The following is a 10,044-nucleotide window of genomic DNA, read 5'->3' on the forward strand; positions in this document are numbered from 1 at the left end:
TGTAAGAGGAATAAAAATTGTGTTGCTATTTTCACACGGATAACAAAATGATTACAGAGGGGATGAAAGAGCTGTTTGAATTTTTCTCTTGAAGTGTCATATTTCGACACATTTCAGCGCTGCTACCCGGCACATATTCATTTCTGCCGTGCATGAAATGAGTAATCGGCTGTGGTGTGGAGACAAAGAGAGCTGTTGTAGGGGCTGACTGTTTTTCCAGTGGCATGCCTAGCTCATCTGTCTGGAATGTTGTGTAATTTAAAAGCCCTCTCCTGATAATTGATTGTGCATTGTACAAGAGAGAAGATGAAATGGAATTCCGTGTTTGAGGCAGAGCCAGCTCAGAAGGCTGGAGAAGGCAGGGAGGGGAAGGAAAAAAAAAAACCAAAAAAAAAAAAACAACGTTTAATATTTCAACCAAAGTTACACATCTAAAATGTAGCAGAAATTCTGAGAGGCAGACGCTGGGATTTGTCTCTCGGCTCGAATGCCATTTGAATACAAATATACGCCTGCTGCTTTTTTTAAGAATCAGAACATTGTCTGTTAATGCAGTACTTCCTCCATTACTAAAGACAATCAGGGCTTTTGATTGAAACATACGCTGCCAAAAGGCAGTCACACCCCATTAGAACTGTGTAATCTGGGCTGTTAGTCGCTAGCCTGTAAGACCCCCATTTGACATTGTATTAAGTGCATGTCAGAACATAGCCTCCAGGGCAAGAGACTCAATGATCCTGCAGGTCACGGTTCCTCAGCGTTACAGTGCTCAATACACTCGATACGCATCACTTTTATTAGGAAAACCGGCACACCTGCACATTTGTGTAATTGTCCAATCATAGAGCAGCAGAGCAATGCATAAAATCATGTCAACAGGTCAACAGCCTTAGTTAATGTTCATATCAAACATCAGAATAAGGGAAAAATGTGATCTCGGTGACTTTTACAGCGGCATGGTTGTTCCCACAGGATGGGGTGGTTTGAGTATTTCAGAAACTGCTGATCTACTGGGATTTTCACACACACACACACACAACATTCTCTAGAGTTTGCACAGAATGGTAAACTCTTACCCTGAAAAGATGGATTGCTGTATTACAAGTAAAACATGCTTTAATGGAATATTAGTTCAGGGATGTACACACTTATGCAACCGTTTGCAAGCATTTCTGTTTGTTTTTCCACTTGACTTTTGTTGGTTGCTATATCACAATAAGGTGGTAAAGATCTGACATGATTTATTTTGGTTTCATTTTTTTTTTTTTTACATCACAAAGACCTACAATTTTAACAAGGGCGTGTAAGGTGAATAGACAGACGAGGCAGCATTTCACCCGACTGCGGTCAAGCATTTATGCCTTTATTCCCCCACTGACACTGGAACGGAATGGAAGAGTGGGGCTTGTGTTTTAGCATGTGTGTGCTCCTTTAGAAATATTAGCCTGGGGAACACAGCTGACATTATAGCACTGCTATTGGATGTGAAAGTCTGAAAGAAGCAGCTCTGTTATGTCACTTACATTGCTCTGAATAGATTTCATATTTTATCCTCAAAATAAGAAGATTTGGTGGTTGATTTGGTCCAACATGGCCTGCGGGCGATTGTTTTTTCTCTTCGTTCGTTTCCCTTTCGAAGGGGAATCCTCTAGGGCCAGCTGTTATTAAGTATAGGCTCTGTTGTAGATTATAGTAATATCAACTGGCTTTCAATAATTCATACAACTCATGTTATTGCAAGGAGTTCAACGCTGTCCATTTGTAACTTGGTGTGGGTTATTTGTGGTGCAGCACAGAAATGCGCTGAACTAAGTTTTCCTGGAAGGGCTTCTTCCAAGAGATCGTTTGTAAGAGTTTTGATGGTGGTATTTGCATTAAGTGCACACTGTAGCTGGAGTGTGCTACTGTAGTACCCAGATCAGTACTAACTGTGTCCATCCATATTTGTGTCTATAGGATGCAGAGGACATAAAGGACAAGGAACAGCTTCAGGAAGAACTGATGGTGAAGCAAGAGGCACAGCAGTCCCAAGTTTCATCCCGGATAGATGGCGAGGCAATGAGTCCCAACGCAGAGGATGGGGCCGTGCAGCTGGTTCTCCAGGAGGAGGAGACGAAACCAGTGCTCAAGAAATCCTGGGATGGTGGTCCACATGAAGCAATCAAACATGCATCGCTTCCACAGGATGGCATGCCACTCAAATCTGAGGACTCTGAAGTGTTCCCCATTGCTGCGTCTATGCCACTACGGCACTCCCACCCCCTTCCCAACTGTTACACACAGGACCAGTGGCAGCATGAGAGAGCAGAATACAAGGCACCTTCATACTCCCTGGGAAAGACAGAACAGGCTGGTGTAAAAGACAGCCAAAACCATGTAGGAATGGTGCTACCCACCTTGAAACAAAGACCTCTGCACTCCCTCTCCGTACCAGAGATCCCAACAGAGAGGGCTGAACTCCCCACCAAGGAGGAGAGCTTCTGCTACAATCCACTCTTGTATCCTAGGAGCAACCCTGGTATCATGTCCCCCCTAGCTAAGAAGAAGATGCTGTCACAAGTAAGTGGCACTGGCTTGGCCAGCAATTTCCCCTATGGTCCACCTCCCCCATTAGTCAACAAAAAGGCATCAAGCAGTAGTACAGAAGAAACCGCTTCTGAGCAACCGGGACCCCAGGTCCCTTCCTCTACAGGTGAGGCAAGTGTGATGATCAAGCGTCCGTCTGTCATCCAGCATGCTCAGAGTTTCAAGCCTCGCGAGGACAGAAGACCTGCTATTGAAACCTCGCATAGAGAGGTGTGTGGTGAGAGGGAGATATACCCTTCTGAACAACCCCAGCGTCAGCCTCTTCACCACTCACAGCCCAGCCCTACAGGAGAACCCTACATTGTGAGAACCAATCTTCATTCCAGTGTGGAGAAATCCAGTGAGGTACCTCGCCCTGGGCAGGTGCCAAGTTTCCTGGGTGATTTCTGCTCCTCACCACACCTGCACAGCCTCTACCGACAGGCAGAGCACCATCTAAGCAAGGAACAGCTAACCAAGTACCTAAACAGAGAGACTTACCCACGGGACTGTGAAACTGCACATGGTTTCCCTCAGAGTCAGCATCCTGACAGTGGAAGTCTGACTTACTCGCCCCGTCTGAATCCAAAAGAGAAAGGCCCTCCTAGTGAAAAGGTCACAGAGGAGCAACCAACAGATCTGAGTCTCCCAAAACCCTCTTCACACAAATTGCCCCACTCCACTTCATCTCTGTGCAGCCTCTCACATTCCATGATGCAGCAGGACATTAAAAACACTCCTCTTTTTCAGGCAGGTAGCAGTCAAAGTTCAAGCCTGGACTATCACCCCAGAGCCTGTCGTGTTCCTCCTATGACTGTGTCCACTCCAAAAAAGGTGGTTGAACCCCAGCTCAAAGCACACAGTGGCCGAGGAGAAGAGACAGTTAGCTACAAGATAGACGAACTGGCTCGGCCTATCCTAAGCACCAAAAGTAGCCCACAGAATGTTGGTGCGGCACGGCCCCTTAAACGTAATCTAGAGGAGTTGGAGAATGGACCAACCGAGAAGAAGATTCGGGCTGTGACCCCCATGCACTGCTCCACGCCTAGAGATGTCCCGGTTAAAGTGCGGACCCCAGAGCCCGACAATGAATCCATGAAGCCGGCTGAGCCGGCACACGCGGTGCACATCAACAGCTATGCTGCTGAGGGACACAAGTTCCCAATGCACTCCTCCATCTTCCCAGGACTGTATCCTGGGGCATTTGTTTCTCAGGTTCAGGAAATGTGTGACAGCCTGGGCCCTCATGCCCCCCCTGGTTATTCGCATCCACTGCAGTACTTGAAGAACCAGGCTGTCATCTCACCACTCATGCCCCAGTTTGCCATCCATTCCATAATGATGCAGAGACAGTTCTTGGCCCAGGCGGCCAATCCAGCCCACCTGTACAGGCACCCAATGGGGACTTCATATGGAGACATTCTCCATCATGGCCTTTACCCCATGACAGCCCTCAATCCTCAGCCAGCTTTCAGTCCCCCACAGCTCTCCTCAGTTCATCCTAGCACCAAACTCTCTTAAAAAGAACCAGACATTCCGCTAGCTAGAGTGGCCTTGCCCACACTCCTGACTCGAATCCAAACGGTCCCTATTCCCAATAAGCATGGCTATGCCATCGACTACACAGCTAGCGGCATTAGATGCTTTTATTTTAGGAGCAGTGTTTCTGTTATTTGTCCTTTTGCCACTCAAGTTTATGATTTGCACATTTCTTTGAACATGGGCCAGCTGAGCTGATTGTGTCTTGTTCGCACAGCGCTGTTTGCAGGTATCAGTTGTCTAGTTTCAATGATGTTGCTTCGGCAAAGGTATGTACCGATGGAAGAGCAGGAACTCTCACTGAAGATCTGAGTGTCCGGTGGATCTAAACAAGTGACAAATCAGTGCAATCACAGTAATGCTTTTTCAATCAATCTGTAGAACTCTGATGTGAAACACTATTGATGACAAAATTTACAGGAGAAGCTGCCTGGTGAACTATTGTATGTTTGCATATTAATCCTTACTGTGCATTCTTTTCTTTTTTTTCTTTTCTTTTCTTTTCTTTTTTTTTTCTTTTTTTTTTTTTTTTAAATGTATCCGTGTGGTAGCTTAGTGTTTCAAGCCTGCAGGGGGTTAAACTACTAAGATCTGAATATTGCTCGATTTACAAGAACCACAAGAGACCTGAACATTGCAGTTGGTTGTATTACACAACTACATGTAAATAAATCTAACTAAGCTTTCCTTGAAACAATCTTAACCATTGACAATAAAATGTGAGTTAGGTTTCACACGCTTTTCTGACCACCCATCCGCTGGCATCCCCTTGAGTTCTTCTCACATTTAGTAAAGTTCCCACCCATTCGCCAGGGCAAAGTGGAATGTGTTTGTCAAATGTAGGACCGAGGTGCTTGTACATAACCTTAGCTAACTGAAAAACACTTTGTATTATATTCACTGGCTACAGTAATTTCTGACTGCGCTGAACCACAAGTTCTAGAAATGGGATCGGATCACTTTGCTCAAGACGGGATGAAGCTTCAGGACTACTTTGGTGTCAGAAAGTGGCTTTTGTCTTTGCAGATACACATTTGTGATCACAGTTTACTCAGAGCAATTCTTTTCAAGAGTTTTACCAGAGATATACCAGGCTACACTCGGGGATGTGGGGGTGGTGTGTTTGGGGGGGGGTTGGGGGGTTTAGGAGCACTTACTGAAGCACACACAAAAGGACCCTTGAAAGACGTTTAGCAGTGGATGTCAAAATTAGCTTCAAATATTCTGCAAAGAAGTGTTACGGCAGCGATCAGTTCGTAAAAGCTGTGTAAAATGTGTAACACCCCCCCCCCCCCCCCCCCCCAACAACAACAACAAAAAAAGGTTGTCATTAAAAAAAAAAAAAAAAAAAGTTACAATTTCTTTGCACAATGACTTTATTAAAAGTACCAATACAATTTGAAAGTGACACAATCTTCTTAGGATTTTTTTTTTGTTTGTTTGTTTGTTTGTTTGTTTGTTTCTTTCTGTATTAGTAGGGAAAATTAAACTTAAAAGTTCAAGAAATGTATTTACTCCAGCTGTTTGGAGTAGCACTCAAGGTTGCTATGTAACATTTTTAATGAGAAATAAACCATTTTATAAGTTGAAGATGTCTACACTTTATCTAATTATGTACTGCATCCCTAATGAACATGGTGTACCTTTCAAGCACAATTGCAGTCAAAACCGCCTGAAAAACGACCCAGGATTGTTTTGCTTTGCACAGCTTGCCTTTAATCTATACACAGGCCCTGATTTACTAAGATCCCAAATAACACACTCTAATTGGCGTGCGCACTGGGATAGATTGTGCGTCGTTGCGATGAATAATTAGAAAACCGTATGTATATTAGTGTTTTTCTATGTGCTTGTTGTTCTCGAAAGATGCGGCGAGATCTCTCGGAGGTTCTCCGAAGAATAAAGTCGAATCTCAAACACGGCATAATTGCGTGTCCAGTATAACACGGATAAAAGGCTGTGAGATTCGCTGAGAGAGAGAGAGAGAGAGAAAAGAAGCAATATCAATGCAAAATAAACCCGTGGATATTATTTTCATACGATCCACGTGATGGAAAAACTCTTCTCTCGGGCTTCTGTGTAAACTAAATGGATAAACTATGCTGCGATAATATTAAAAGCCGTCATTTTAAGAAACATTCTGAGCGTTTTGATATACTGTATAATGGAATAATAACGATGACCCTTAAAACTTGAACCATGGGAAAGGGACCGCTGCAAACATAATACCTGCTCTTCAGTCATACTAATTTGCATACATTTAGGATTAATCTATTAATATATTAGTCTATTTGCATGTACACCGCCCTATATTTCCCTCGCATTTTTCATTAAGGTAAGCATGCAAAACCGGACAACATGAGCGTTTAAGCTCTGCAGCGTTCTTAGTAAATCAGTTTGCATATCTGTTGATTTGTGTTTCTACACGCACTCTTCAGTATATACCACACATAGAGCATGGAAGACTGTTTCAAATGGTATTATTTTTAGAAGCATTCATAGGAAGAGAAAGTCACCTCTGGCTTAGCATTATAGCATTTTCACCCACACACTAGAAGAACCCTGTACCAGAGCACATCTGCTCTAGTTTACCGTGTTCATTATAACCGTAATGAGCGCTGGGAATTTCGAGGCCCCCCATAATTAGAATGTTTGTCAGGAACACTTAAAGTGTCTCTTTTCAGTGTTAAATTGTCACAACCAGCTGCACTTTTGGAGGGTAGACTTCAGACCTTGGCTGCTCCAGGTTCTAAGTCTTCTCAACGTGCTGCTAATAGCTCCTCCCTTGTGACACGCTTGTCCGTGCTCTTATTGAAATCTTTGGCTGTTTTGCAGCAGCGACGTTGGAAGTACACTACGCTGGGTAAACAGTATGATGGTTTTAAATGCCGTTCTTGTTGCTCATGAAATGCTCATTCCACAAGGCCCTCAGCAAACTACAGAGATGTTAACGATATGTCAATGACACGTTTTTTCTAAAATTGTTACCTCACGCTGATAAATATTGTAATCGTCTTGCCGTGTGTTCTTTTTTTTTTTTTCTTCTTGTGGTTCTGCTAGGATATATCGTGTCTTGTTTAAGATCACACCATGGCAAACTGGTACTTCTGGTTCGCAATGTCACACACAGCATGTTTTAATAAGAGGCATGTAGCCAGGCCACAGCAAATATGATCAGTTTTCAATTTTGGATTTATTCGTATTTACAATGGACATTGTCTCAAAGCAGCTTTACTGAAACGTATAAACACGGGATACAGATTTTAAGTGTGTGAATTTATCCCAATTGAGCATGGAAAAACTCCCTAAGATGATATGAGGAAGAAACCTTGAGAGGATCCAGACTCAGAAGGGAACCCGTCCTCATCTGGGTCACACCGGATAGTGTGAAAGTAAAAGGAAGATGCTAAGGTGTTTAGTTTAGACAATTTAGGTGAAAAGTTCTCTTAATAATGTGTTTAATATTTCGAGAGCATGCCAGCCTTGAAACAGAGACACTTCATTAAAATGTGACACACACACTACAGTACAGTATTAAAATGTTTCCATAGCTTTCGATGCGCCCTCTAGTGGTGGACTTCATTCTAGTCGAAGGTTCAACAGCTTAATTACAGGCTGCCTGTCTGCGTGTGAGTTACTGCAGAGGCCCAGCGTCTTTCTTTCAGAGTTATGTGACCATAACATGTTTGCGATAGATGACAGAAACCAATAATCAGAAAAGCGTGTAAAAGAATTGTAGAGAGAGTCAACCAACTGAAAGCAGCAAGCACACACTAGTGATGTTATAAATCTCCTCCAAACACCATGAGGTGGAGAGAGTGGGGTCAGCTGAAACTGAAAAATATTCCACATCATTTACATTTGCCTGTTAGCTATTCATACTAAAGCAGTACAATTTTTGTTTCGTGCAAAATCAAGGGACACCATTTAGCTGCACTCTGTTTGCTAAAAAGCTTGTTCTTAAATGGGTGCATAAATAGGCATCACATGACACACACATGTCAAATCATTTGAATAACAAGTGCTCGGGCCACAAAAACCTTTCCAGGAAGGAAGCCATTTTTTTCAAATAAGTGGAACCTCTTTTGTGCTTCATTGAACTAAATACAACCGACCCACACTTGCAACCATCTTGAAATTTGAACTGCTAGCATTGCTAACCACCAATCATGCTAACTCATAGTCAGCTAACCCTGACTAGCTTGCTTTTTGGTTTTATTTACACACAGAAATCAACACGATTCAAAGTGTTTTTCAGATGCTAAAAATGACTCAAAATCTGTCTTTTTAATGATCAATACTTAAAGACATGCCTCAACTAGCTCCCGAGTATACACATGAGGAGGTCAGTGAGCCGGATAGCGCTAAAGCGCTAAAGCGCTGCTGCATCTATCTTTCTACTGTATGTAGAGATAACGTCCCATTGGTGCCACCATTAGCGGGTGGGTGATGTAGAAACCCATTAGGCAACGTATGAGCTTTAAACTACAAATCGGATATTTCGAATTTCCTTAGAAAATAAATGTTAGCTCCCATGTTAATTATAAAGATTAATATGCAAGTCATTCAAGCGAGGGTTTTTTTTTTTAAACCTTTTATAGCATTTTTGTATCGTCGTGTTCCGTTATATGCACTTTTGTAGTGGTAAAAAAAAAAATACAGTAAAAAAAAAAAAAAAGGAAATGTCCTTGTTCTCTATACCCCTGCAGTAAGCATATCTCTTACACACACATGAGCTGTGTGTAAAGTCTGCAAAGAAGGAGAGAGAGAGAGAGAGAGAGAGAGAGAGAGAGAGAGAGAGACTGTGTTTGTTTGAGTGAGCATTAAAATAAGAGCCGCAGTTTCGTTTGCGTGGGAAACAAGGTCACAGTGGTGAACCCACATCTCAGACTTGCACTAGAGCCCACCTGTAATATACATTTTTAGTCATCACCTGATGTATGTCTATTACACAGACATCTCTATGACCACATTTTCTCTCCTCATTCTTTCCTTCCTGTCATTTTTCGCTTATTTTCTAAGTAATGACTCAATGAACTCTTCAACCTGTATCACTGTATTACTGCAATTAATACATTTTCCTCTCTATGGAAAAATTTTTTTTTTAAAAATTAGAGGCTTTATAATGTAGACACATCAAACTTGTCCTTTAGTTGCTAGGCGGTGTGGCCAAAAGTATGTGGACACCGGATTAATCACATATGTGCTTGTTGAACATTCTATTCCAACTTTCATACGATAACCTCCACTTTTCTGGGAATGCTTTCCACTAGTTTTTTTTTTTTCGAGTGTGCTCATTCAGCCACAAGAGCATCAGTGAGGTCAGGCTCTGATGTCTGGTAAAGAGGTCTGGGTGTTTCCGTTCATCCCAGTGCGGTTGAGGTCAGGGTTCTGTTCTTCCACTCCAACGTTGGCACATCATGTCTTCATGGATCTCGCTTTGTGCACAGGGGCATTGTCATATGCTGGAACAGTTTGGGGGGAAACCTCATTTGGGGGGGGGGGAATGCCAATCCAAACAAATCGCCTAAAAATGCACAATAATCAATGTGGAGTGATTCAACCTAGTGGGAGTAAGAGTTAAATAATCTTACTCAAGTGCCAGTGCAGTTGTGTTAGATGGTTTTTCGGACCCATTGAGCGGAAAATGACCTCTTTGAATAATAATAATAATAATAATAATAATAATAATAATAATGTACTTTACATTGTAAGGATGGTAAATACTGTGAAGGAATCTACTTTCATTAGTGAATAAAAAAAATTGTGGAGTGTGAAAGCTGAAGCTAATCATCAGTCCACCTCTGTAAGCAATTTTCAAGAAAACTAGCCAAGAGATTGAGTAGCAGCGACATCTACAGACTGAGACAAGACATTACAGCTTGCAGAACTGCAGACATCAGCTTGGAAACATCACACTACACTGCCTCTGGGGAAAAA

At 42.5% G+C, this 10,044-nt stretch overlaps 1 protein-coding gene across 2 annotated transcripts in view; it reads left to right on the forward strand.

The window, feature by feature from the left end:
• arid5b (AT-rich interaction domain 5B) overlaps positions 1 to 5,396 on the forward strand; it is a 104,425-nt gene extending 99,029 nt beyond the window's left edge. For both annotated transcript variants that reach the window (XM_017483732.3, XM_017483731.3), the window contains one exon: positions 1,957 to 5,396. In XM_017483732.3, coding sequence (XP_017339221.1) covers positions 1,957 to 4,086 — 2,130 coding nt within the window. In that variant the 3' untranslated portion in view covers positions 4,087 to 5,396. The remainder of the gene's footprint in view (positions 1 to 1,956) is intronic.
• Positions 5,397 to 10,044: the final 4,648 nt, after the last annotated feature.

This window comes from Ictalurus punctatus, chromosome 13 (genome assembly GCF_001660625.3).
Source record: "Ictalurus punctatus breed USDA103 chromosome 13, Coco_2.0, whole genome shotgun sequence".
NCBI classification, from domain to species: domain Eukaryota; kingdom Metazoa; phylum Chordata; class Actinopteri; order Siluriformes; family Ictaluridae; genus Ictalurus; species Ictalurus punctatus.